Source organism: Haliaeetus leucocephalus, unplaced genomic scaffold, assembly GCF_000737465.1.
Source record: "Haliaeetus leucocephalus isolate CR32 unplaced genomic scaffold, Haliaeetus_leucocephalus-4.0 Scaffold157, whole genome shotgun sequence".
Taxonomy (NCBI): Eukaryota; Metazoa; Chordata; class Aves; order Accipitriformes; family Accipitridae; genus Haliaeetus; species Haliaeetus leucocephalus.
In genome coordinates this window covers 607,162-633,098 of record NW_010972593.1, presented here as the reverse complement: position 1 = coordinate 633,098, position 25,937 = coordinate 607,162, and the positions used below count along the sequence as shown (strand labels likewise).

At 40.6% G+C, this 25,937-nt stretch overlaps 4 protein-coding genes across 6 annotated transcripts; 3 read left to right on the top strand and 1 right to left on the bottom strand.

Annotated features, from left to right (window-relative positions):
- Positions 1–90: 90 nt before the first annotated feature.
- Positions 91–8,518, top strand: RAB8A (RAB8A, member RAS oncogene family). Of its 2 annotated transcripts, none has more exons than XM_010562225.1 (8): positions 91–230; positions 720–780; positions 1,023–1,083; positions 1,484–1,561; positions 2,103–2,114; positions 2,785–2,850; positions 3,375–3,425; positions 4,334–8,518. In XM_010562225.1, exons 1-8 carry the CDS (start codon positions 107–109, stop codon positions 4,424–4,426), a joined length of 546 nt encoding a protein of 181 aa, XP_010560527.1. In that variant the 5' UTR covers positions 91–106; the 3' UTR covers positions 4,427–8,518. The 2 variants fall into 2 exon arrangements, with proteins under 2 accessions (XP_010560527.1, XP_010560526.1); XM_010562224.1 differs by having other exon boundaries at positions 2,025–2,114.
- Positions 8,519–9,099: 581 nt separating this feature from the next.
- Positions 9,100–13,640, bottom strand: CIB3 (calcium and integrin binding family member 3). 2 transcript variants are annotated; one of them, XM_010562222.1, is made up of 6 exons: positions 13,590–13,640; positions 13,259–13,293; positions 11,412–11,523; positions 10,895–11,042; positions 9,745–9,940; positions 9,100–9,240 (listed from the first exon to the last, which is right to left on the bottom strand). In XM_010562222.1, exons 1-6 carry the CDS (start codon positions 13,638–13,640, stop codon positions 9,219–9,221), a joined length of 564 nt encoding a protein of 187 aa, XP_010560524.1. In that variant the 3' UTR covers positions 9,100–9,218. The 2 variants fall into 2 exon arrangements, with proteins under 2 accessions (XP_010560524.1, XP_010560525.1); XM_010562223.1 differs by lacking the exons at positions 11,412–11,523; positions 13,259–13,293.
- A 1,119-nt stretch (positions 13,641–14,759) lies between these two features.
- On the top strand, positions 14,760–15,692 carry FAM32A (family with sequence similarity 32, member A). The gene is made up of 4 exons (XM_010562220.1): positions 14,760–14,845; positions 14,919–15,057; positions 15,175–15,228; positions 15,407–15,692. Exons 1-4 carry the CDS (start codon positions 14,769–14,771, stop codon positions 15,473–15,475), a joined length of 339 nt encoding a protein of 112 aa, XP_010560522.1. The 5' UTR covers positions 14,760–14,768; the 3' UTR covers positions 15,476–15,692.
- Positions 15,693–16,377: 685 nt separating this feature from the next.
- Positions 16,378–23,234, top strand: AP1M1 (adaptor-related protein complex 1, mu 1 subunit). Its single transcript, XM_010562219.1, has 12 exons — positions 16,378–16,556; positions 17,163–17,319; positions 17,705–17,772; positions 18,347–18,477; positions 18,623–18,770; positions 19,160–19,286; positions 19,670–19,812; positions 20,653–20,724; positions 21,008–21,166; positions 21,793–21,918; positions 22,120–22,195; positions 22,765–23,234. The coding sequence occupies exons 1-12, from the start codon at positions 16,515–16,517 to the stop codon at positions 22,785–22,787; spliced, it is 1,272 nt and encodes a 423-aa protein (XP_010560521.1). The 5' UTR covers positions 16,378–16,514; the 3' UTR covers positions 22,788–23,234.
- Positions 23,235–25,937: the final 2,703 nt, after the last annotated feature.

The following is a 25,937-nucleotide window of genomic DNA, read 5'->3' as shown; positions in this document are numbered from 1 at the left end:
GCCGGGCTCGGCCAATAAGCGCGCGGCGGGCGGTGATGGGCGGCGGGCGCGGCCGGTGAGGCGGCGCGGGGGGCGGGCGCGGCGGGGAGGGGCGGCGCCCGCGAACATGGCGAAGACGTACGACTATCTCTTCAAGCTGCTGCTCATCGGCGACTCGGGCGTGGGGAAGACGTGCGCGCTCTTCCGCTTCTCCGAGGACGCCTTCAACGCCACCTTCATCTCCACCATCGGTGAGGGCACGGGGGCGGCGGCACCGGCCGGTGGTCCCGCCCGGCGGCTCCGGTTCGGGGCCTGGAAACGGCTCGTTCCGCCCGGAGGAGCGGGATGGCGGCCGGCCCGGGCCGAGGGAGCGGAGCGGGGCGGGTTCGCTGCCGGCGCCGGTGGCTCCGAGGCTCGGGGTGGGGGGGCGGCAGCCCGGCCCTGCCGCCGCCTCGGCCCGGCCCTGCCGCCGCCTGGGCTCGGCCCGGCTGGGCTGTCCTGTCCTGCGGGGCTCGGGGCTGGAGCTCGGTCTCGGCTCCGGCCGCTCTCTCGGCTGCGCGGCGGGACGTGAGCCGCCTTTGCGAACCGGGCGGCTCTTTTGGTTCGCTGAAGGGGAGGACGCTCTGCTGGCGCTCGTCCTGAGCCTGAAAATGCGAGCGGCGAAATGAGGGGGGAGGGAAGAAATGAGAATTTGGGCTTTCGGCAGGAACCGAGAGTAATTTAGTTGCTTCTCTTTTCAGGTATTGATTTTAAAATTAGAACTATAGAGCTAGATGGCAAGAGAATTAAACTACAGATATGGTAAGACTTTTCTCTGAAGTTAACGTCCAGTGGCCGGGTGTCCACATGGTGCGGGGCGGTGATGTTATTGTGAAGTCTTTACCCTAGTTGTGCCCTTCAGCGGTTTACAATGTCTTAGAAACTAAAAGATAGTTCTAGCGCACCTAAAGACTGCTTCAAATTCATTAAACCTTGCGGTGGCTCTGACTTGAGCGTGTTGCCGTCGGTGGTTTGCGTGAGCCCCCGCGTTCTCTCTGTTCCAGGGACACTGCCGGGCAGGAGCGATTTCGGACCATCACAACCGCCTACTACAGGGGAGCAATGGTAGGAGCCGTGCGGGTGATGCTAAACCTAACGCGGGCGATCCAGCTGTCACAGATCGGCTGGGTTTAATGCGGAATGCACGCGACTGCCGATGTCTTCTGGCACGTAAACTCTGCCCAGCTAAATGTTTACAGCGGCGCTCCTGTTTCAGGCGGTGCTGGGACTGTGCTGGAGCGACGTGGGAGCTCGTAGGGGCAGCTTCCCTCCGTGACTCGCTCTAAAATACGCGTCCCGCACACCTTATCTAGCCAGGCACAAACTGCGATTCAGTGTTGTGTGGAAGTGTGAACCAACTGGTTTAAAAATAGTCTTTGATAAGTTGCTCCTTTCTGCTGTGGTCAAGTCTTTAACTCTTGCTTAAACTGACGCTAGCTGAAATTGTCTCCTTCTTAATCTTTAGGGCATTATGTTAGTCTATGACATCACCAATGAAAAATCTTTTGAAAACATTCGGAACTGGGTCAGGAATATTGAAGAGGTAATTTCTCTATTTACTTATTGAATAATAAAAGATGCAATTTCTTCCTCCAAAAGTAGTTGAAAATTAATTGCTTCAGAAGCATTACCTTTCTTTTGGATTCATGTGCTGAAGGGTGCCTGGAAAATAAATTGAATGAAAACCAGGAATACCTTCTGGAACGCCTTGGTTAACAGTAGCCCGTTGTGCTGGGACACGAGAGCCAGCCGGGGGGACTGTAGCCCTTCCAGCCATGAGGGGACCGAAAAGTTGATGTTTTCCTGCCACAACAAGTGATCCGAGAGCTGTCGTTACGCAGGACACGCGCCGGGCTGCTGGGATGAGGGGCTTGGGGGAGCCCGTAAATCTGCGGAAGATGCTTGGCACTCCATGTGAAGTCCTTGATGTGCGCTTCATCTTTTTGACAATATTTGTCTAAAAAGACCCAAGCCAAAGTCCTTTCTTTGATCTGTTTCTATCTCAGCACGCCTCTCCAGATGTTGAAAAAATGATCCTTGGGAACAAATGTGATGCAAATGACAAAAGACAAGTTTCTAGAGAGCAAGGGGAGAAGGTAAGTGCCGTAGCTTTAACATATTTCAGCTTAGACTTTTCGGAGCGTAAAACCTGCATTCGTTACGGTCTGTACGCCTCCTTGGTACCTCGGTGGTGTTCCTAAGCGGAACTATTGAACATTTCCCAAGGTGTAGTTGCAGGACATTTCCCCACTCTGATTAAAAGATGAGTCGCTGTTAAGAATTCTTGTCGATTAGCTGGTCAGGATGTATTAGGTGCGAAGCAACGAGGTGGATTTTTTTTCTTAGGAAAAGGAAGAAAAAGCATGCTAGAGTTTGACATTTAGGAAACATCTCTCTTTGACTGAAAGCCACTGAGACAAGGTAGACAGGATTGTCTTTTCTGGCGTCGGATGTTACTTAGTCAGGGAAGGTGCTTCTACGCGCTGCAGATGTTACGAGACTGACCGGATACCCATGCAAGAAATAAAATAAAAGACAAAGGAGCAGATGAAGATGTGTGCAGAGTGTGAAACAGCAGAAAAAAGCCCAGCAAGAAGAGATACTAATAGGAACGAGATTTAGTTCCTGATTTGTGCAAATTCTTCTGCTTGAGTAAATCCCCAAGTTGCTATGAATCACGCCAGAAGGGGCAGATCCTGCGCAGTTGGTTATATTTAGAGCTGTTCCTGTAATTATCCAACTAACACGAAACCTGCTTTTGTTCAGCTTGCTGCAAGTTTTGGAATTAAATTCATGGAGACCAGCGCAAAAGCAAATATAAACATAGAGAACGTAAGTACTATAACCATTCTCTTATATGTATTGACTTATTTATGCAAACAAGCAATAAGAACACTCACCCGTCCTGGCTGGGTGCAAAACTCCGTTGTTAGATACTGCGGATGGGTTATTAAGTACATACCCGTGCATTCCATGAAGGCGTTGTCTAGCCAACGTTATGCCGATTTATTTAAATTGAAGTGGGTGCTTAGAGCGTAGCACAAGGGTGTTAAGAGCAAACGGCGGCAGGGCGGCACACTGAAAAACTGGGCTTAGGCCTTTGCATTCAATAATGTGATTGACAAAGGGTGGCGTTTTCCCTCTACGTAAGCCCAGGTTGTGCCGTGGTGGTTTTCACGCTCAGAAATGGGGTAATGGGGTTAGAAAAGGAGCATGAAAACCTGGAGGGGGGTGGGGGGAACCTGAAAACTTGCTGTTCTTCAGGAGTTTAGTGTATGTAGAAACTTGGGAAGGCAGCTTATCGCTAAACAAAAATGTTAGAATATATTAACACTTAAGTGGTTTACTTGTTGCAGGCATTTTTCACTCTTGCAAGAGACATCAAAGCAAAAATGGACAAGAAGTTGGTGAGTAACCTTTACTTGGTCCACGCTGTATTTAAATAAGAAAAAAAAAAAAAAAAAAGACCCACAACCAAAAGCCAAATAGCAAGTACTGCTTCACAGTGTATAAAAAATACTTTGTCGTCTCTTTCATGGGGGTTATAGAAATTTATTTTTAGTTTTGTCAAGCTACTCTCTGGCCGTCTTGTATAAAAATTGTCTCTGCATTTCAGGAATTAGCTGCAATGGTTGAGGTTTCCTAAATAAAATTATCTTTATTTTATTGCAAGTCAGGCCAGTGGTAGAGCAGTTTAATGATATTTCTTGCTCTTGTGGTCTGAAAAATTAGTCATATAGGAGGCCCGCTTCATACTTCAGGGTAGTCTTGAAACTAGTATGTTTAAAAATAGGTAAAGAACTAATTTTTTTGATAACTTCTGCAAAAGCATCCTGAGAAGCGGTTGGGTTACCTTTTGCACAACAAATAAATATGTATCAATGTCGGTTTGTTCCTTACAAAATGAAGCTAACAAAGATTCCTTCTACTTTCACTGAGCATTCCACCTTCATGTGACCAGACGTGTGCTGACAGAGCTGTGATATTTTGAGTCTTGCTGACGATTCCTAAGTGTTTCAGCAAGAGGCAAACATGTCCTATAAATTTTTTTTTTAATCTCTGCTGTCTTTGAGTTTATAGAAAGAAGACGAATAGGCGCGGTGCACGTTAGTCAAAGCCAAAAGTAGCAGATGCAGTTCTCCGACTTCTTGTAGCAGCTGATGTAAGGCTCAGATAAATGAGTCAAGACTCCTGTTGGTTTTAGCAATGGTTTTTTGTGTATGGCAGGCTTGATTCAAGAAAATGAATAGATGAAGTATGGATGCTAGAAGCGGTTCAGTATAAATAAGTAACTGAATATTCTTTGCATCTTCAGGAAGGCAATAGCCCGCAAGGCAGCAACCAGGGAGTCAAAATCACACCAGACCAGCAAAAGAAAAGCAGCTTTTTCCGATGTGTTCTTCTGTGAGGGACATGGCCTTAATCTGAGCATCTGCTCAGCTGAACTGGACTGTGCCTGTTCTGAGTGAGATTTCCTCTGTCTGTGGACTTAGCATTTTCAACATACCTTGTCACTTTGTGACCATCTGAATAAGAAATCGTTTATTTTAGTAATTGTCTGACTCTTCAATTTTGGAGATGAAACAAGTTTATTTTTGTCAGATTGCCACTGGGCATGCGTATTGTCTAGCAGAGGGAGTACAGATCAAACGTGACCTGTGATATAGAACCTTTGCTGACAGGCTTCAATCTTTTTGTTCATATATATAATGTATCCAAATTAGAAAGATTAAGTTATGATCAAAATAAGAAACTGAAATGCCAACGTTAATAAAGTACAGGTATGTGTACATGATACATGTGCATATCCATGTCTATAGATGCATATGGAACAATCGCATCAAAACATCAAGTAAATGCACTTACGTAAGCAGGACAGGCTTATACCTTTTCAGAAGGTAGAAGGAAGCTTTCTGCTTCTCCACCTCTTTGCTACTCCAGAGAAAATCCTTTATCTGCCTGTTACTTACTCAGTTGCGTTATTGTAGACAATCCACAAGTACAATTGAAGTTTTGCAAAAAAAAAAAAAAATCCTCCTCAAAGGAATCTCTATTTTTTTAAAAAACCAAAGTGTGCTGTAAATATAATGGATCCTTGCCATCAGGAAGTACTTTATCCATGTTAGACTTGACCATGCTTAATTAAGTACTCCAGATGTTTAGACGTGTTTAACAGGAGATGATAGCTACAGTGAGTCCCATGCAAATGATCTGTTGTCTGTTCTTAGAGAAACAGACCATGGTTCAGGTAGGGACACTCCCTCAAAATCTAACATTACAATGGGTGGCGTTTTCTTCTCCAGTTGAGAATGACTCCAGATCTGTCATGATGTAGTAGCTGGTTTTAAATTGTGACGAGAAAATGTATTGCACTGCTTCCAGTTGTGTGTTCTCATGCACACTTGCTCACATATGCAAATAAATGTTGCACATATGAACACTTTCTGAAAACAGACTTTTTTAAACTGAGACTTGCCTTGCTGCTGTGTATTGATCATTTCAGATTTCAAGCAGCAACAGACCTGTTAATAGCGTGCATCAATGCAAATGATGTTTAGTCCTCCGTGGAAATATTCTATGTATTTATTCCTATAAACACAGTCTATTACATTCCGATGTATAAAATATATAACAGCCAAGTAAAGCTCTTAGGTAGCTAATTGCTCTTAGTTCAGAGGCTGTAAGCCTGACTCTTAATTAGACTGACAAAAGGAGCCAGTAAGAGCCATCTACTTCAAAGTCTGCTGTCAAGTGATTGGAATTACGGTGTATTTAACTGAAATGAACATATCAGCTGTGTCCTGCAACTCACTGGAATTGTTAACATGCTTTGTTTACATTGACAACTGCACTTAAGGGTAAAATTAAAGCTGATTTTAAAGTTAATGAATTTACTCACCAGTTTTGTTTTCTTCAAGTTTATGGTATTATATTCTGGCCTCAGAGTAGCACTCGTGTTACTGTAGTTAAAGATCTATCAGATTCATAATTAAACTTTATAAATCTGCAGCATGCAATTGGGCTCAACAGGAATATTGCCTGTTTTTCTAAAATGGAAAAAGGAAATTTTACTGTATAAGTTACTGGTTTATAAAAATGCATTTTATATGCTACCAACCTTTTTTTTTTTTTTAATAGCTAGCAGATTACAATGAGATCTGTTCATGATTAAAATCATACATAAAGCTTTCCTTTAACCAGAACCTTATGATGGGGGTTTGTTTTGTTTACTCATGGCTTTTTAGCATGAGAACTTGGTGAACATGCACCATAGTGGATTACAGGCAGGTGTATTTGTAGGATAAAACCATGTTAAGCTACTGAAAAGCCTTCTAGTCAGTGTATGCTTCTAGTCAGTATATGCTTCAAAGTGTAGTTAATACAGAGCTATAGATTGGACAAGGAATGCTTCTATCTTGAGATAAGGATGCTTTTAAAGAAAGACTTTGTGTATGCTTCAAGAAATTGAGGCAGAATTGGGGAGGTGATTAAGGCATGGTCTGAATGTTGTTTTCCTACACAAAACTGATCTGGTTAATGATTTGTTTCTGGCTTAGTAGTAAATGTGGATTGTCTTGCATCCATCCTTCTACTTTAATACAGCCAGATGGTACAGCCAGACTTATTTTTCAAAGTGACTGGAAAAATAAGTGGTTAGTCCAAGTTGGTATCACAGTATCCACTGTGATACTGGGCATTGCCTGTCGACAGTGTCTAAATCAATAATTCATCTTGATGAGAAAGCAAACCATACTAATTTACAAGTGGATAAAACTTGAAGGATGGAATTGTGTTGTTCACTCCTCATTTTCTAAATCTTAAGTTACTCTTTTGCATTCAAAGCTAACTCTTTGTATGTGAATACCTTTTGTTTAAACTTATGCTGGTTGTTGCACATATGTTTATGTACCTAATTTATAGCATTGTTTCCTTTTATGAAATGATTGGTTTTACTCAATGAACAACTACATTATTGTCTGATCTCAGGAAGTTTCATACAGTTACTGTGACTACAGTCATCACTGTACTTCTAGGGTATACAGACTCTACACAGAAATTAAATCAGTGTAAGCAATGTGAAACCTAAAATGGAAATGTAGGACAGCAAAAGGTTAAAGACACTGCAGTTCCATGTATGCTTGGCTGTGTGTCACTAAATGCAGACATCGCATCTTGGATAAGTACAGTATGTAGTTGATGTTTCCATCACATAATTAAATTACTGTACTTTTTAAGTATGAATGATATGGAAAACACAATGATCAAAAGAGGTACTGCGTAAATACATACAGTAAGGTATTTATATCTAAGCTTTCTTTAACTAAGGAGGAAAAAACCTGAAATTGGATACAAAATTTGTAAAACTGAGGAATTTAAGTAGATCCAAAAAACTATGTGCTTACTACACATTCTCAGTGTCTAAATGCCACTAAAATTTCAGGTAATCGATTAACACTTGGTTTGTAGAGAAACAAACCCATTTTTGAGCATGTTCTCAAATTCCCTTACTTTAACGAGTATCATGGAATTCTGTGGTTGACCTTATTTTTGAGGCTGGTTGCAATATATCAGATAGTCTTCACCCCTTCAGGTGTAGACCTGTCAGTAGCTCATCTGTCAATAAATGGTGGAACTGCTGTTTTAACACTTCACCATTTCAACACTTACGTTGTCTAGGTCCTATGCTGATAGGCACATCTAATGTTCCTTGACATCCGAGCCTTATGCCAGCATCAGACATTCAGCCTCAGATTTATAAATCCTATGGATTATTGTAAGTCTCTTTACTGCTGCTGAAAATTATTTGGTCTCTCCTTCCACGTGAGATGCTAATCATCTCACTGACAATTGTTAAGGGTTTTATTGTTGTGGCGGTGTCTTTGTCTGATGATCATGCTCAAAAGCTACCGTGATTTCTTGTTCTCTTGAACTTGAAATGGCTGGTGTTTATGCTGGAGAGGAAATGGACAAACAGCTGCGTAGAGGATGGTCTGCATTTGTACTAGAAGTTCATAGTGGTTGGGAAAGAATGATGACTGACTTCTGTCTTCATTTGTAGATTAAATAATGATCTGTTCAATCGAACGTTAATGGTAATGTGCAGTCTGATTATTTCAGGCTGCCTTATTCTTTGACCCATCTCTTTCACTGATCATTGGGAGTTTTTGTTTCTGTAGGTAGTACAAGTTTAGCGGGCTGGTCTCTCTACCCTTTCTGCAGGAATCATATGCTCTGCGTTGAGCACGAGTTGGGCCTATGACTTTGTTTGAAGGGAACTTAATGCATCCCAATATTTTTAAAAACAACTGTAAATTGTGTTTTTAGAATGACCACTTTTGGCTGCCACCCTTCCCACATTACAACTGCTTTCTTAAACACTTCTCATTGATTTTCATGTTTGTATTAAAAACAAAACTGTTGTTTATTACAGTATGTATGTTTTTACTCTGTTGTACAGGACCCTGAGCACTGCATAAATAAACTTCTTATGAAAAGAGAATTTTACAAACTTAGTTTGTCAGTCCTGTTCCTCATTCATGCATATGGATTCCCATGTGGAAAATAGGATATTTCTAAGAAGAGAAAAGAGGGACAGGAACCTGGGGTAGCTTCTTTTGTCCTTTAAAGTATGTTGACTTTTCATTATAAATTCTGAAATAGAGAGCTCTTCTCTATATTCTTCTCAGAACCCATAATGGATGTCTGTGACACACTAGGAGAATACTTCAGCAAATCGATTCACTGGACCGTCTGTTAAGGCTGTAGCTGATCAGAGGAGTTGCTTACACAATTTTGATGAACCATAATGTTTTTGAAACTATTTTCAAGTTTTTTTTACTGGTTAAGGCGTTTGCTTAGGACTTTTTTTTTGAAGCTATAATTTGATACAAGTTCCTTTAGTACCTGGTGGTGTCTGAACTTTAAAAAAATATTTCCCATCACACTGTCTAGGCCAGATTTACTCTAGCAGAGGGGACAGAATAGACATTTTGTTAAGTTACAGGGAAATCTTGATGAAGAGCTTAATGAATTCTTCCTTTAAGGAGGTAAACAAGAGACAAGAGTTCTCTGACTGGTTAAGTTACCAGAAATTGTCTTCTTTGCTCCTCTCATTCTGCTCTCTCATGGGTGGTAATCTCGGGTGAAGTAATAGTTGTTGAAGGTTCAAGAAGCACTTCCATCTGCATGTTTCACTAGATTCAGATTCGAATGTGAAATGTGCTATTAGAAAGAGGAAGTAATGATCACTTATGTATCACTCTATTCAAAGGGATTCACTACACTTAATCCTAGGACTCTATAATAAATGGGAAACTTTGTTTTGCAAAGCACTTGCAAAGAATAAGTACATAAAATAAACACAAGATTTGGAGTGCTGCTTTGTGTAAGACATGCATCAGAAACCACATTAAGACTATGTTATGCATTGAGTGAGCTAATCTCATATACCTATCAATGGACCCTAAGTGCTAATATTAACTTTTTAAATTACCAGGACTTTTTGTCATGTAAAAAGTACATCAGAGGTTCAAAAAGCAAGTCAAGAAGCCTCCACACTTTTCCAAGCTTCTGTTTTCCCAGTGTTTGTGGTGGGCAGCTGTACTAGAAACTTGTCAGGGAAGAGTGGTGATCTGTAATGGCTGAGGAGACGTAAAACACGCTTCAGAGACTTCTGACAAAAAAACTAAGAGCAATTTTGTGTTAGAAATTAAAAGCAAATATTACCTGAGGAAATCTGGAGCTCGTATTATCATATGCTGAAAGTCTTCCAAAGACAGCTTGCCATCGTTGTCCACATCAGCTTCATAAATCACCTTTTCACATACAAGGCTAACTTCTTCTGGGGTAAGTTCATTTCGGGTTAATTTGTTAACAGTTTTCTCTAGATCTGATTTGCATATGTAATCATCATTGTTAAAATCTGTCAAAGGAAACAAAATGAATTCAAAGTTACAAAAGTCAGCATTTTATATGGTTGACTGCCAAGACCTAATAGGAAGGGTTTGGTTCCCAGGCCGTAATGTATTTATGTAAATAGAACTTTCAAATTGGAAATGAAGTTATCTGTCTTTGCTTGTATAAAAATTCAATAACAAAATAAAAATCCTGGAATAATTTCTCCTTTTATGCATAAGGCTAACAATTGTAAATAGTTGAATGGCTAAACATAGCTTAGCCATAATTAAATCATTCTGGCAAATCACTACTACTGAACCAAATGCAAGAAATAGTATGAAGTTAAAGGAAGAGAATGGGCTGTTCAGTTTTGGTGGGGGTTCACTTTTTTAACATCTTTGCTGAATCACGTACAGTTTACATCGCAAAAGAAGATTTTGTTTGTTTGATACATTGTTTGACTTTAGCTGATCATAAAGGAAGTAACTGAAAATGGTACTGTAAAAAAAAAAAAACCAAACAACAAAAACCCCCAAAAACCCAACCCACAATGAACCTTTAAATTTGTCCTTGGAGAAAAATGCTAGAAGTGTGCTTCCCTGCCTCCCACCTCCCCCTACCAAAACCATGCTACAGATTTATGGGCAGCCAAATCCCTTGTGCTGCACTTTTCCAAGCAGCCCCTCAGACAGAAGTATTTCTTAAATTTTTATCAGCTCTTGAAAACTGCAGATAATTTCAGGTTGTAAATTTTATAGTAAATCCTAATCCCAAACAAATAAGAGAAGAGACAAAAGGGTAAAGAAGACCAGAAATTTCTAGGAGAGAGAACGGACATTCAAATGCAATGAAAAAAAAAAGGCTGCATTAGAAACATACCTAACTAGAAATCATTGTGGTGACAAAATGATTATTTTGCATCCCTACGTGAAGCTGCAGGATTTCCACAAGGTTTATTTTTTATGCATGTCTCACTCACCATAAATTTTAAAAGCATAATAAGCTTTCAAGTCTCTGGGAGCCATTTCACTCAGCACTGAAAACATGTCCAAAAAATCATCTAAAGTCATATTGCCGTCTCCATCCTCTGAGAAAACCTCTGCTATCCGCTGACGAAATGGATTGTCCTGGGCAACAGAACACAGGAGCAAGGGAAGGTCATCTTTACTAGCATTTATTTCAGTGCAGATAAGACACAATTGGAGCAAGACTATTTTTGTTGTAACCCCTTTTTTGGCAAATACTCCCCTTTCTGCTATTGTGCTCCTGTCTAATGTTATATCGGGTAGACACAGCTGCAGCCTTCTTTAACTTTTGTGCAATTTCAGGGTGTTTCCAGGGAATCACTAGAAGCTTCCAGAAAGACTTTTGACTTCAATAGCCAAAATTTATTTGTATTTCAGCCTCCCAGCAATTAGTACTGGATGAATTATTAAAAAAGGGTAGATTAAACTGAAATGTGTCACTTGATTCTAGTTGTGTTCCTTGCTCTGTACCTTCAGCTCTGGCATGCTGCCAATGAGTTCATAGGGAAGCGTCACGTCTGGTTTATCTGTGTAGTCAAGTGGAACTAGCTGTGGGGCTAGATCTCGGTATCTGTAAAACAGTCTGAAATAGAAAGAAAGGCTTGTTTAGGGAACAAGTTTTTTAGACCACTGAGAACCATGTGTTTGCCTTTTCTGTATCATTCTTCACATTTTTCATCCTTTACCAGGTGGATGATATCAGTCACTAACATTTAATATACTCTGTAGTTGTTGGTGGAAGAGACAGTATTAAAAAGAACAACACAGTGTAACTGGTGAAGACAAAACCTTCATGCCTACAAAACAACTAGGTGAAAATGCTTACACACGTCAGGCAGCCAAACCACTACACAATATACACAGATACCGTGTATCTGAAAACTGATCTTTACAAAGTTTCAGATTTACTTCTACATTGCCAGCAATGGTGTTCAGGCATGTAGTGTAGTTATGATTTATGTGTTTATGATAACAAGGCAGAAGACCTTTAGTCCGAAGGTCCACCTAATCAGTTTCCAAACACACAAAAACTTGTGGCAAGGCAAAAGGGATCTGTTTTCCAAATCCATAATGAATGTGACAAAAAATATTGGGCTTAAACTGGAGCATGAAAGATCCAGTTTAAACGTCAAAATGAAACCCTGAATGCCTAAAGCCACGGGCAGGGAGAGAGATCTGGGACCAACTCTAGCAGCTTTTTATCCACCCCAAGTATCTTCCGTTTTTTCCACAGAACTCGGGTTCAAGAGGCAGAAAATGTGCATAATAATTTGAATGTATTTACCACTTTTTCAGCATGCTATTTGCTTCAGGTCTTGTGCTAGAGTAAGGATCCCATTTACAGCTGTTATCAACAAAACAATAGGACAGAATTTTAAAAGGGATCCTTATCAATAATAAATGTCTTAGTCATGACACGATTATGGTTCTGGCCTCTATTTACTATGTGGAAAGGAGACAGATTTAGATTTCAGTTATTACAGAACCATTCGTATTTTATCCTGTATAGAATTCACACACAGATATCAAGGTTCTAAAGAGGGACATGCCCTGTACAAAATTGTCACTCATACTCTGCCCTTCAGAGAAATTAGCAAATCATGTGTGATGCTATCTTGAGAGATGCAGAAACTGAACACTTCCCTTTCTGTTAGTACGCCCAATGGTCAGGAATGGCAAACGTAACTTCAATATTATGTACGTTACTATCTGGGTAAGTATTTTTAACAAGAGGAGAACAAGTTCAGGTTTTCAGTGAAGACTCTCAGTCCCACATGAACAGAATACCAAACCTGCCTCCATCAGATCCTTTGGCCAGAGACTAAATGCAGTGTTCGATGAGGCACATGAAGGCTTCGTGGAAAATGCACCTTAGAGTATTAGTATGATTATTTACAAGAAGATGTGAAGAAAATGTGAAGAAAATTGGACACAATCGTTAAGGTTTTCATAAACCAGGCAAAGTATTCCAAAGAGTATCAGTATACTTTGAAGTATCTATCTGTCACAAAACAAGGTGAGGAACATGGATGTCACTGGCAAAGTATGCACTAAAATATAACTTGTTAAATTTATTTCTGATCAATAAAGTCTGGTACCTTAATACAAAATCTAGAATTCTGGCTCAATTTAGGATAGATAACATAGGGTTTGTACCTAAAAAAAAAGCAACAAAAATGCTCAAATTGTCCAAAGGTATCACTTTAAATTTGTGTAAATCCTTTTAAAAATTATTTTTAAAATACCTCACCCTATATGTAACCTGTCTTTATAGCAGTGTCTGCCCTTTACCCACAAAATGCATATACAAGACTCACCTCAGAATTTCTTTCCTTGTAAAGAATGTGCAGTCCTATGAAAGAAGAAAAGATAGAACATGTAATGACAGTTTTCAGCATGCATTGGTACAGTGACTTGAATGAAGTCATATTGTAATATACGTGGCCAAGTGTGAAAGCTTTTTCTTTTTGGCATATAATTAGGAGTATTTTATAACCCTTCTTCTTGATGTAAGAATCAAACCATGTTACTAAAATCTTTGCTGTAATTTAGTAGTCCTACTTAATAATTTTAAAAAGAGATTGTTTTAAAAAAACCCTCACCATTATTCCATGTTCTGTCCAAACAGCCCTTTAGTTTGTTTTATACCTGATATGCATCCAGCTGCTCTGGAGTGAAAATGGTTTGTTTGTTGCCCATTTCTGGCTCTGAATGCTGATTCTTGTCCCATCATTCTTTCCTCAAAGGCACCTTTATAGGAGGTCTGGATATTCAGTTATTAAAAGCTGCAACAATGAGGTTCAGGTATAGCAGAGGATCAAGTAACCAGCTTCCCTGTTGCACAGGCTGTAAAGTATCATAATAGAAGCATTTCATCAAATCTTCAGTCTGGCTACTTAAGGCTCTTACCCACCTGTCTCCTGTGTGCACAACAAAGACTCCTGTTACAGTATTTAGCCAAACAACTAATAGCTTCTTGTTTGTGTCTTTGAAGCAGCAGGTGGACTTAATGGATCATACTTTTTCATTCCTTCAAACATGGTAAATTAACTGAAAAGTCTTAGCAATGTCTGTCTTCTTTAAGAATTAACACCAAATGCTAGAAATCAGTAACACTGGTAGTAACCCCTTGTCCTTCCCTTCTCACTAATGCTAATGGTAGTTTGTACTGGAGGTAGTCGCTATAAAGTCCACTTGCTCCCTTTATTCTGCATTATCTGTTAATACACATTCCCACTAGTTAACAATTATTTGTGTGCCATGATACATATATGTTGATACCTGTATGGCCGTTACACTTAAAATACCTGCGAGTATATAGTTTATACACACAAACAGAAATGTGATGTTACTGGCTGTATGAAATATGAAAAACAAGGCTAGAAGGAGGAACTGACAGCACAACTACAACATGTGGCAGGCTGCCTCATTTATTGATCACGGGCAGGTTGTAAAACCTTCATTTCTTGGTCATTCCTACCGTCCAGCTGGGTGGGCCCCTCTCTCCTGCGGAAAATGTATTCCCCTCAGCGAAGGAACGCCAGGCTCACCCACCCGGCGCGCCTTCAAATAACCAAAAATTATTCAGAATTGTTCCGTTCGGCGTGGAACAAGGTGTGCGGGGAGGGCTGGGACCGGTGTTTTGGGGTTTGGTTGTTTTGGGGTTTTTTTGGCGCTGCCCGGATCTCTCGACTGCCCTCTCGGGGGGGGCGGCTTCGGCTCGTAACGGTTTTACCTCACGGAGGGAAGAGGACGCACCGTTGCCGCGGCAACGGCGCCGCGCGCCGCCAGGGGGCGCCGCAGTGCTGCGCGGCGGCCGCGAACGCCATGGCGGACTACGAGGCGGTGCAGCGCGGGCCGCTGCGGCTGAAGGGCAGCGGCGGGGCTCTGGGGGGCGGGCAGCGGGGGGGGGGACGGGGGACACGGAGGGACGAGGGGACAGCGGGGTGGGCAGCGGTGACCGCCCTCTGCCCGCAGGAAGAAGAAGAAGGCGAAGGACAAGGCCCAGATCCTGGAGCAGATCGTGAGTAGCAAGAAGCAGGAGGAGGAGAAGAAGCGCGGCCTGGATAAGCGGACCCCGGCGCAGGTGGCCTACGAGAAGATGCAGGAGAAGAGGGTAAGGGCCGCCCTGCCTGGGCCAGACCCTGTCTGGGGGCTCGGGAGGGGGGTTAAAACCCCCCCTGAGGGGCTACGACTGCTGGAAGTAACCGGCCTCTCTTGTGTCTTCCCCCAGCAAATGGAGAGGATCCTGAAGAAAGCGTCCAAAACCCATAAGCAGAGGGTGGAGGTAAGCTAAATCACCCTGATTTACTCAGGCCAGTCTGTGTTTATCAGCACGCAGGCTTGTTGGGCTGGGGGAACTGTTTTGCCATTGTGAAACCACAGAAGCGGGGATGTCTTGTGGCTCAACGGCAGTCACGTCGGCACCAAATGCTAAACGTTTTCTTTCTCCTCCTCTCCCCTAGGACTTCAACAGGCACTTGGATACTCTGACTGAGCATTACGACATTCCTAAAGTCAGCTGGACTAAGTGAACGGGCTGCTTTTTCAAGGCTTTGGATCAGGAGCTGCATTTTGTTTGTATGAAACAGGGTTGCTGTGTAAATCTGTGTATTCTCCATATTGAATGTTTAATATATCTTCTGAACGTTTATGACTTTGTACTGTCTTATTTCATTGTTTTGTTTTTTAAAACCAAATATTCAACAAAGTCTCTTCTTGGCTGATGAGCTCTGATTTATGTAGGTGCAGAGGGCTGGGGGTTTTTTAGTGCTTAAAGTGAGATTAAGGCCAAAATCAATTGCCGTGAGCCCGCTGGGAAACATTCCTTTATTTGTTTGATACTAATACTTCTCTGTTTTGGAGGTGAAGAGTCTGACAGTCTCACAGAGCATAAGCTTCTCTTGTAAGTTATAGGAATTGTATAATTTCTTTGTCTCTAGACTTCTTTCAGAGGTGGAGGGTCCGCTGCAGCTTGTAACGTCGATGTAACTTCTTATTAAAATGCTGCTTTCATCCTTTTTTTGGTGCTGACTTACCTATAAAAGCAAGGGCAGCGCACTGAGGGAACAGTTTGCGCCTGGAGTTTTTGAAGCGCCTTTACAATTCTTACTCCCTTTGAGACGTGGCTTGCAGGTTGATGTTTCGAATCCTAACCGGCCTCTTAAACCCCAATATTGGTCTTAAACCCCAATATTGGTCTTAAACCCGAACGTCGTCCCTCTGCTGTTGCTGGCTGGGCCCTGGGTGCTCAGGCTGCGGCCCCTCGTCCCGGCGCCGTTAGCCCTGCTCTTGGTGCTGTTTTCAGCGCTGTGGGACCGTTTCGCAGTGGGAGGGGGAAAAAAAGGGGAAAAAAGAAAAAAAAAAAAAGACCCTCGGGACTATTTAGCATTGCTGTTCCGTGCATCAAGGTGTTCTTCCGCGGCGGAGCCCTCCGCGTATCGTTCCCCGCAGCAGCCGGGTCTCGTCTCGTGTCGTCACTTCCTGCCGGAAGTGCTGTGGGAGAAGCGGAAGTCGGTGTGTCTGTGACCGGGCGACACGGCGGCCCGGGCGGGAGGCGGCGGCGGCGGCGCGATGTCGGCCAGCGCCGTCTACGTGCTGGACCTGAAGGGGAAGGTGAGGCCCAGGCGGCGGCGATCTCTGCGGGGCCGAAGCGGAGGGGCCGGGCTCGCTGAGGGGGTCGGGCCCCGGGATGGTGGGGGGGTCCCCCGGCCTCGTTGGGGTCTGCGGGAGCCGCTTTCCCCTTCCCGGCGCCTCCTTGCCGGCAGCCCCGGTTTTACACGGCGCTGTGAGAAGGGGAGTCGTGGCTTGTGTCTCCTCTTCGCAGTTACAGGTGCCGAGGGAGGTGCTAGCAGGGCCCTTGGGCATCTCACCTGGAGTAATTAATCCCTGCCGTAATTGGAGGTGGTTTGTCTCAGAGGGGTTGCATGGTTTGCTATCTTAAAAGCGTTATTAGGGCGTGGGCAGCAATAGGTGAAGAATAACGCTGGAAAGTGTTAATACGTGACTTTGCAATGAAAGATTAGGATTTGCATTCCCATCAGCAAAGTATCTTGGCCTTGTGATTTGCGTTTATAGTATGCGTAGGAGCTAGAGTGAAGCTTGGTGACTTTTAAAAAGTTACTTGAAGAGGCCATCCAAATATCTGGTGCGTTGGTCTTGCATGGTAACATCATCTCATGAAAGAGAAAAAATATAAAGATTTTGTTCCTGTCTTTATAGGTTCTTATCTGTCGGAATTACCGCGGAGATGTGGACATGTCAGAGGTGGAGCATTTTATGCCAATCCTTATGGAAAAGGAAGAAGAGGGGACGCTTTCTCCTATTCTAGCACATGGAGGAGTTCGTTTTATGTGGATTAAACATAACAACCTATATCGTATCCTTTATACTGCAAATAGCTCGCATATGCTGATACGCCAAGTGCTGCTTTATTATTTTTGGGGTTTGTGTCTAAAAGCAAAGCGAGAGAATGGGTGAAGTGACATAAGAAGGCTCTATTAGATAAAGCTGTTTTATGCTTTACGTAGTGTAATGTACACCAGCAGCACAGGGTGCAGAAAAGTGTTTAGTTTAATTTTACTCTACTAAATTATTTCGCGAATGTTTATCTTCATATCTCATTAGACCAGACGTACTGTTCATAAATTAACTCTTAGGTTTTTTGGCCAATTCTAGTTGCCTAAAGGCTTTTAAAAATGCACTTAGTAAACATGTTTTTGAATGGTGACTTTGAATGCATGTTCCTGAACATCCTTTATCAGTTGTTGCAACTTCTAAGAAAAATGCTTGTGTATCACTGGTGTTTTCATTTTTATATAAAGTAGTTCAGGTGAGTATGAAATTTCCAAAGTAACCTCCATCTTCTTCTTGGTTCAGTCTAAATCTGATCTAAATAGAAGTGCATAGAGCTTTCACGTTTTTAAGAACTCTGTGGTAATAGCATTTTTACTTTATATTTGATTATTTTGTAGAACTATCTTCCTAACCACTAATAATGGAATTGATATTTTGTAGCTGAGTAGGCAAAGGATGTGACACAATGCTGTAAGTAGTTGCACAAGACCTGAGAACACAGAGGAGAATTGTGAACTTGATGCATGAGTAGTGGCATATCACATAGATTCTATGTTTGGTTCATCTGTACCTGGCATGAAAAATATTTTCTCCAGAATAAATATTTTTCATAATAGTTAGAGTTGCTTCTAGGATTCTCTAGCTCTCTTTTAATTGAGGTGGGTTTCCTGAGGCTAATCTTCTCAACAGAATGCTGTTTGTGAATTATGGGGTTTGGTTTGGAGCTTTTTAAAAATTGCTATTTTGGATGCAAGAACACATTCTGAATGTGCTGTACTTTCTCAGTTAATGTCCTCCTTCTTCCCCTCCCTCCTGTTGCTTTGTTTCAGGTTTTTTCTGAATATTTCAAGGAGTTGGAAGAAGAGAGCATTAGGGATAATTTTGTTATTATTTATGAGTTGTTAGATGAGCTTATGGATTTTGGTTATCCACAAACCACTGATAGTAAAATTTTACAAGAGTAAGTATCATTCTGCATCACTTACAGTGACAAACTCCTTGGAAAGTTTTGAGCATTCTTCCATACACAAACAAATCTTTTGGCTTGGTCTAGTTATCAAAAAAGCTAATTTTCACTTTTTCATGCCAATTATGTGACTGTAAAGGTACATCACTCAGGAAGGTCACAAACTTGAAACTGGAGCTCCGCGTCCACCTGCCACTGTTACGAATGCTGTTTCATGGAGATCAGAAGGGATAAAATACAGGAAAAACGAAGTGTTCCTGGATGTTATAGAGTCTGTTAACCTTTTGGTGGGTACCTTTTAACTTTTAAGGAGAATTTTGATAGGAAGTGTTGAAAAGGGCTTATTGTCTGAAAACCTGCAAGGGTACAATAAAAAGTCAGACCGACTAGTGTACTGTGATGCTCAAAACAATGTCAGTCATTGAGACCGAGTACCTGTAAGGACATCCAGCAGACAAATAATGCTTTATTTGGATGTATTGCTGATTTCTGATACGTCCTTTCCTTCTCTCTCTGTGCCCGTCACCTCCCTGACCTAGTTTTACTCTACTGGATTAATCTCCCAGGAGAAAGACACCCAAGAAAACCTGGGACACGGGGATGGGGTGGGAGTGTTGTTTGATGTTGCAACATACCACATCAGAGCCATCTTACCTTTCTTTTTGTTTTTGTTCAGGTCAGTGCCAACGGAAATGTATTACGGAGTGAGATAGTTGGATCCATTAAAATGCGAGTCTTTCTCTCGGGAATGCCAGAGCTGCGCCTTGGTTTAAATGACAAAGTTCTCTTTGATAATACAGGCCGTGAGTATTTTGGTGATATCTCAATAATCATGAAAGATGTTATCTGAAGTCTTAAGTTTTGAGATGCTTGAGGTTCAGCTGAAAGGATTTCTTCTAAGATGATAGAAATACTCCCTTTATCAATGTAGAAAACCACATTAGGTCTTGTGTGACAGTACCAAGCAAAGATGGAACGCCATGGTAATATGTGGTAACCATCTAGGCTTCCTCATCTCTTTTTCCTTGGGACTTCTGCAGTCCTAAAAACCTATAGCAAGCTAAAGAAAGTGTTGGCTAAAAGGGAGGAATGTCAGCAGACAACTGCTTAGCTGTGTAACTGGCTGCGATGAGACTTCAGGCATACTTACTTGGTGTAGCACCTTGAAACGTGTATTTTCTGCTAGGTGGCAAAAGTAAATCAGTAGAACTGGAAGATGTGAAGTTTCACCAGTGTGTTCGTCTCTCTCGCTTTGAAAACGACAGGACAATTTCTTTCATTCCGCCTGATGGAGAGTTTGAACTCATGTCATATCGTCTTAATACCCACGTAAGTCTGGATGTTTGCATTTTTTATGTGATAGTGTTTTAGATTGTAGGCAAAATTACTAACTGCTTTCCCTTTTTTTTTTTTTTCTTATAGTATGGGTAGCATAGTAGTTTTCAAGTTAACCGTTAATAGCAAAGCTTTGTGCTTGCTCATTTTGGAGGAAGTAAGAATGAGTTTAGAAATAACTTGGTAATAAGTCTCTCTTTTTTTTTTTTTTTTCAACTACTATTGAAACTGGTTCTGAAATAATTGTTCCTGTGATTTTTATTTTTTTTTAAGCTAACTACATGATGAAATGTCAGTGTAGCAATTCATTGTGCTTGACAACAGCAGTATTTATGTCATTGAATTTTATTAGAATTTGCTGGCCACAGTGATAAGGATCACTTTCCTTTCGGAAAAGGAAAAATTCAGTATAGAGAAGGTCTATAATATGCAACTATGACAGGAGACGACAAATGAAAAGTTTAGTATTAATTTTTTTAAGGGCAGTAGTTTGAATTAGAGTTATTTTTAGGGCTTGTCATAGTTCAGTCCCTAGTGTGTTAAATTATCAAATACTTTGGACTGCAAGTGTTTGTTATTAGGGATTGATCTGAGACATACCTTTTTAAGCCTATGATTCTTGTAACACTTGATTGTTGGTATATCAATGCTTGCTCATTTGTGTAATAATTTTTTTTTTTTTTAAATAAAAACACAACTTGTTTGTCATTTTGAACACCACAGACTTTCTGTTTTCTGTGGGGTTCATGTGTTAAGTGTAGCTTTATGGGAAGCAACATTTTAATGACTGTGTCAAAGTAAAACCTACAGCTGTTAAGTGTTTTTCCCTCATAGGTAAAACCACTGATCTGGATTGAGTCTGTGATTGAAAAACACTCGCACAGCCGCATCGAGTACATGATCAAGGTCAGAAGTTCTAAAATAATTACGGCAAATTTTGGTCTTCTCTTCCCTTTGTTTTCAAAGCTTGACTAGCAGCATGTGCATTTTTGTACAAGTATTTAGTATTTCTATGGGACTTGCATCTTTTTGAAAACTTCATTTGTAAGTTACGACCTCTGTATTACAGTCCTGTTTCTCAGGATGTAGTTTGGGGTGGAGGGGAATTGTCTCGCAGCTCTCTGAACTCACTAGCATAATGGAAATACTTAGAGGCCTGCTTTTCTGATTTTTTTTTTTTCTTCTTCAGGCAAAAAGTCAATTTAAGCGTAGATCAACTGCCAACAATGTGGAGATTCACATTCCAGTTCCAAACGACGCAGACTCGCCAAAGTTTAAAACCACTGTTGGAAGTGTCAAATGGGTTCCAGAGAACAGTGAAATTGTCTGGTCCATTAAATCTTTTCCAGTAAGTGTTATTTTTAGTCTTATCGCCTAATAATGTAATAATTACTTAACATTAATATTTTATGAATGTTCAGGCTCTGCCTAAAGCAAATTCTAATAGTATCAGACAAGTAGTACCGGCCTCTTCCTCTTTTCCCTTGGAGGAAGGATTGGAACTTGCTGATAAATGTTTAAGATACTGTTATTTATATTTGTTTAACTGGGATAATTCTTCAGAACTAGGTGAGAGAGCAGATTTTTGAGCGATGTCTGTGGATGGTGTAATCCCTTGGCCTAGATTTAGCAGCAGCTGTTTTAGTTTGTCAGACTCCTTCTTGGGTGGTTCCATGAGCATGAGCTCTTTCAGATGCTAATCGTGTGGTAGTAGAGCTGTCTGTCACCGTTTAATCAGAATGGTCAGTGGCACCCTTGTCTTTTGACTATGAGGCTGGAAGAAAATGAATTATGCCTCAGGCTGGTCCTAATTCGATCTGCATCTTTAAAATAAAAACAAGTACTTTTAAGCCCTGTAGAAGAGCTGAAATGAATAGTGGAGTTCAGCCATTTGACATTAAGAAAACCACTTGTATTGTTGCAAGTTTTCTTTTATTTTTTAAGAAAAAAAAAAATCTGTCCCCTTTTGGGTAGGGTGGAAAAGAATACCTGATGAGAGCTCACTTTGGACTTCCAAGCGTTGAAGCTGAAGATAAGGAAGGAAAACCTCCCATTAGTGTAAAGTTCGAGATTCCATATTTCACCACTTCAGGAATCCAGGTCAGTAGTTGAAAACAGAAATACTGGCAAGTTAGCATGCTAGGCTCTTAACGCACAAGTTTTTCTCTCATCTTCTTGATGATTCCTGTTCAATGTTATCCATAAAACATATTTTAGACCAAAAAAATATTTTTTTCTGTTTTGCTAAACACTGCTTGGCTGACATGGGAGACTTTATTTCTAACATATCTTTCTTTCCAGGTTCGCTACTTAAAGATAATTGAGAAGAGTGGCTATCAGGCTCTCCCGTGGGTTCGTTATATTACCCAGAATGGAGGTAAATGGAAGGCAATAGACTGTAGACATCTCCAACTTGCTTATTTTGTTTCTCCAGCATACACCTACAAATTGAAACACACAAAACTAGTTTGCTCACGTCCTTGGGTATTAAACTGTACAGTTTAGATACATGTTAGATTAAGGTATGCTGCTTGTTCCAGTCACCTTTTTTGGTGTCTTAATGAAAGACCCAATGGGATAGTTGAGTAATGCTGTTCAAATATTTTGTAATTAAGCTGGGATTTTTGGAACGTAAATTTAAAAAGAAATTGCTCACACATAACACTCTGCCAGCTTTCAAATGTGTAAGACACTGTCTACTAAAAGATACTAGATTGTTAGCAAGGAAAAGTGGTGGGGGTGTTTTTGGTTTTTGTTGTTTTTCTAATTAACTTTTTTCTGGCATGGAAGCATGACTGCCTGTAATTACCTTAATTGCTTTAGAGCTCGTTATCATGGCCATTCTAAGCAAAGATCTGGTTTTATTTTAATCGCTTCATCTCAATTTGCTACTCTTAGTGAGACAATTTACTAAAACTGTGGTTTTGGGTTTTTTCCCCTTTACAGACTACCAGCTTCGAACACAGTAAAACACCTCGCAAGCACCACAGATGACAAAACTTCAGGCCTAGAATTTGTTTGCAGAAGCTTCTGTGGTACTGAGAGCTGTGAACGTTGTTGCCAAGGGTCTTGTTTCTGCAATCTTGGATTGGCAGGAGAAAGATTGGAAAATTAGTGTTTTCAATAATGTGTTTGAGCATTTGAACCATTAGTATTGATTGTGTGAATATTTATTTCATTCTTAGAACATGCTGATCTTGCTGCTAAATGCTAATTACATTAGGAGTAGCAGTTACCTTGAGGAGCCAGGAATATAGAATGAACCATGAGAATCTCTTGTCAATGCCTTGTCTGTTACATTCGCAAAGTTTCTAGTATTTGTATTTTAGGATCTCTAAAGACATTGGCAGCATTATGCTACAAATTAGGGAGACAATTGTGCAATTAAATGACTGCTGAACACTTAGTTGTATTTAGCCCAAGGTATTTATTTTTTTCTGGGCATTTGGGTGCCTTAACTCCTTCAAAGCTCTGTTAACTTATAAAAATTTTTGGCATATGAGTTAAAACTATCTGAAGTCCAAAAATACTATTTGCTCTTTTTGCATGGCTTCAAACCAATTAATCTGACAGAACAACTTCAACTCAAGGGTTTGGAAACAAAAACAGGGGTTCATTAAAGACTAAGTTAACTGAGAACAAGAGATCACGGAAGTAAATGTCTATGGGAACATCTCTGTGGAAGCATGATGGTTGCTAGTTCAAGTTAGTCGAAATACAAACTGAAGAGTTTCAACCCTGTAATACCCCTAGGGCATGGACACCCTATGCCAATTGACTACTATTTGCCTTTTTAAAATTTCTATTCATAAAAAGTTCAAAACTGTAATATGTAGACGTAAGACCTTAGATTAAGTATTCAAAAACAATTTTGGAGGTGATGAAATTTGGTAGGAAGATTGGTTTTATTATTATTTTTCCAGATAATAGTAATATACTCCAACCTCTTCCTGAAAATTGATTGTTGTTTATGAAGAGGCCAATAAAAATACAGTTGCCATCTTTCTTCCAGACTGCCTTTGTGTTAATTTAGGGCAAATATTTCCCTTTTTTGCTAGAGTTTGCTAGAATTGTTTATCCTTTTTTGCCCTAAAGGGGGGTGCTTTCTTTCTCAGTCTTTTCCATTTGTAAACAACTATTATTATAACTTCCTGGCAGAATGGATAACAGTTCAGAACATTATACTTAAAGGTATTATTTTTTTTTTTTACATGCCATTTCATTTTTTTCTGAAAAAGCTAAGATTGGCATGGGTGTACATAGTTATTTTGATTTTTTCAGAAAAATTTTGATGGTTATCAGTATTTTCTTTAAACAGTTTTTAGAATGTTTTGGTTTGAATTTAGTACTCCTGACAGGTGCTAAACTTAAACCATCAAAATCTAAATATATATATGTCTGCAAAGGCGATGTAATACACTGTGTGCAAGGTTCTCTGCCCCACTCCGTTGACAGTCCCTGACTCTGCCACAAGATTGAGAAGATACTTCAGTCACTGTCCCCACTAAATCCTTGTAGACTATATATAGAGATATACCTGTGTATGCAGTATATACTATTAGCAAAAAATCAACTCGGTTCCCCTGAGATGCGGCTGCTGTAGTGTTGCAGGAAGATCGGCCCCAGAAAGGACCGATACCTGAAGGTGTACCCAGGTGATAACCAGGCAGCTGGTTAGGCAACGATAAGTGTGGACCTGTATATTCCGGAGTAATGTTACTGTATTTGTCACCCAACAAGCTTGATGTTGAAACAAATCATCTGTTCAAGATTTTGGTTCCACTACTCATTTTCATTTGAACAATTAAGCTTATGACTGGACTAAACATTTTTGTATTAAAACTGTAATTGGTTGACAAATCACTTTCTGATGACTCTGTTCTTCAAAGTGTTCGCTTATAATTATTTGCCTGTAAAATGGGATTCTTAATAACTTCATTTGTGTTCCTGTTGAAGGTTGTATCTTGCAGACCAGAACAGTATTTTCCCATATTTTGTCACAATTTGACTCTCTTTTGACAATGGGGCATCAGCCGTGCTTGTCCAGGAAGTAATAAAAGGGCAAAAAGTCATCTTTGAATCAGTTGCACTTCACCTGTTCTTTTTTCAGTTTGATCTACAGCAAGTTCTAGCCCTTAATATTAGAGTACCCTCAGTTGTTCTGGTATGAGGCCTGGATAAGTGGAACTGAACTTCATAAAAGCTGAAAGTATTCATATACCTGATTCATTTACCAAATACTGACAAAATCTTTGGTTTTCTGTTGTTCTCTGCAAAATTCATCTATGCACCATAAAATTAGTGCTCATTAGCACCCTCTTATTTCAGAAAGAAAAAAAAAAAACCACCTCTTTATCCATTCATTGTCGAAATGTAGGGTCTGTGTGTACTTACACAGGCATAAAGGCAGAAATGAAGAGATGTGGTATTAGTCTAGCACTAGCGCTTGTTCAAGGAGTAATTTTTTTTTTTTGATAAATTTAAATCTTTCTTATCTTGGTGGCTTCTGTTCTCTGCCTAATTTGGAAAAATGTAAATTTGATGGTCTGCCGCTATGTTACAGGTAAGTGCCGAATATAAAATACTTTAAAAAGACAATTTGCATAATTCAAATAAGCAGTAAAGTGTCTTATCTGCGTTTTCAGCTCGATGTGGTTTCATAGGTGTGTTATGTGGAATTTAGAACATTAAAAGACTAAACTTCAGTGGCTCTGAAAACACACCTCTGTTCCTAATGCTAAGCCAGCAATGTTTAAATGTTCTCCGCAGTCTTTTTTATAATAACCTGGGAAGCACGCTATTTTTTTCTCAGCAAGCTGAAGTGTGTTTCCTCCGTTCTATCCTTAACACAGACTGCTGGCTCAGCATATTTCAACAGCAGGAAGCGTTCCCCCTCTGCCTCCCCAGGCATGCAAAACCAACCTCATCTACACGTTATTTAATTGCTAACTGATTAGATAGCTGTTCCTCATGGTGCGTCAGCGGCACTCCCCCGTTGGAGTAAATTGGTAGTTTTACTTCCCGTAGTGGGGCGTACGTGTGTCTGATACCTTGGCTTTATTAGAATGACAGATTACAACACACTACTAGGTCTTTGGAGCTTACCCTCCCCCCCCCCC

Coding starts and splice junctions, on each gene's coding strand:
- RAB8A (XM_010562224.1), top strand. CDS start 107: ATGGCGAAGACGTACGACTATCTCTTCAAGCTGCTGCTCATCGGCGAC. Junction 1,562..2,024: donor GGGTCAGGAATATTGAAGAG/GTAATTTCTCTA, acceptor TTTCTATCTCAG/CACGCCTCTCCAGATGTTGA. Junction 2,851..3,374: donor CAAATATAAACATAGAGAAC/GTAAGTACTATA, acceptor TACTTGTTGCAG/GCATTTTTCACTCTTGCAAG.
- CIB3 (XM_010562222.1), bottom strand. CDS start 13,640: ATGGGCAACAAACAAACCATTTTCACTCCAGAGCAGCTGGATGCATAT. Junction 11,524..13,258: donor ACAAGGAAAGAAATTCTGAG/GTGAGTCTTGTA, acceptor TTTCTATTTCAG/ACTGTTTTACAGATACCGAG. Junction 9,941..10,894: donor TTATGCTTTTAAAATTTATG/GTGAGTGAGACA, acceptor TTCCTTTGACAG/ATTTTAACAATGATGATTAC.
- FAM32A (XM_010562220.1), top strand. CDS start 14,769: ATGGCGGACTACGAGGCGGTGCAGCGCGGGCCGCTGCGGCTGAAGGGC. Junction 14,846..14,918: donor GCTCTGGGGGGCGGGCAGCG/GGGGGGGGGACG, acceptor CTCTGCCCGCAG/GAAGAAGAAGAAGGCGAAGG. Junction 15,229..15,406: donor CCCATAAGCAGAGGGTGGAG/GTAAGCTAAATC, acceptor CCTCTCCCCTAG/GACTTCAACAGGCACTTGGA.
- AP1M1 (XM_010562219.1), top strand. CDS start 16,515: ATGTCGGCCAGCGCCGTCTACGTGCTGGACCTGAAGGGGAAG. Junction 17,320..17,704: donor TAAACATAACAACCTATATC/GTATCCTTTATA, acceptor ATCCTTTATCAG/TTGTTGCAACTTCTAAGAAA. Junction 21,167..21,792: donor GGTCCATTAAATCTTTTCCA/GTAAGTGTTATT, acceptor CCTTTTGGGTAG/GGTGGAAAAGAATACCTGAT.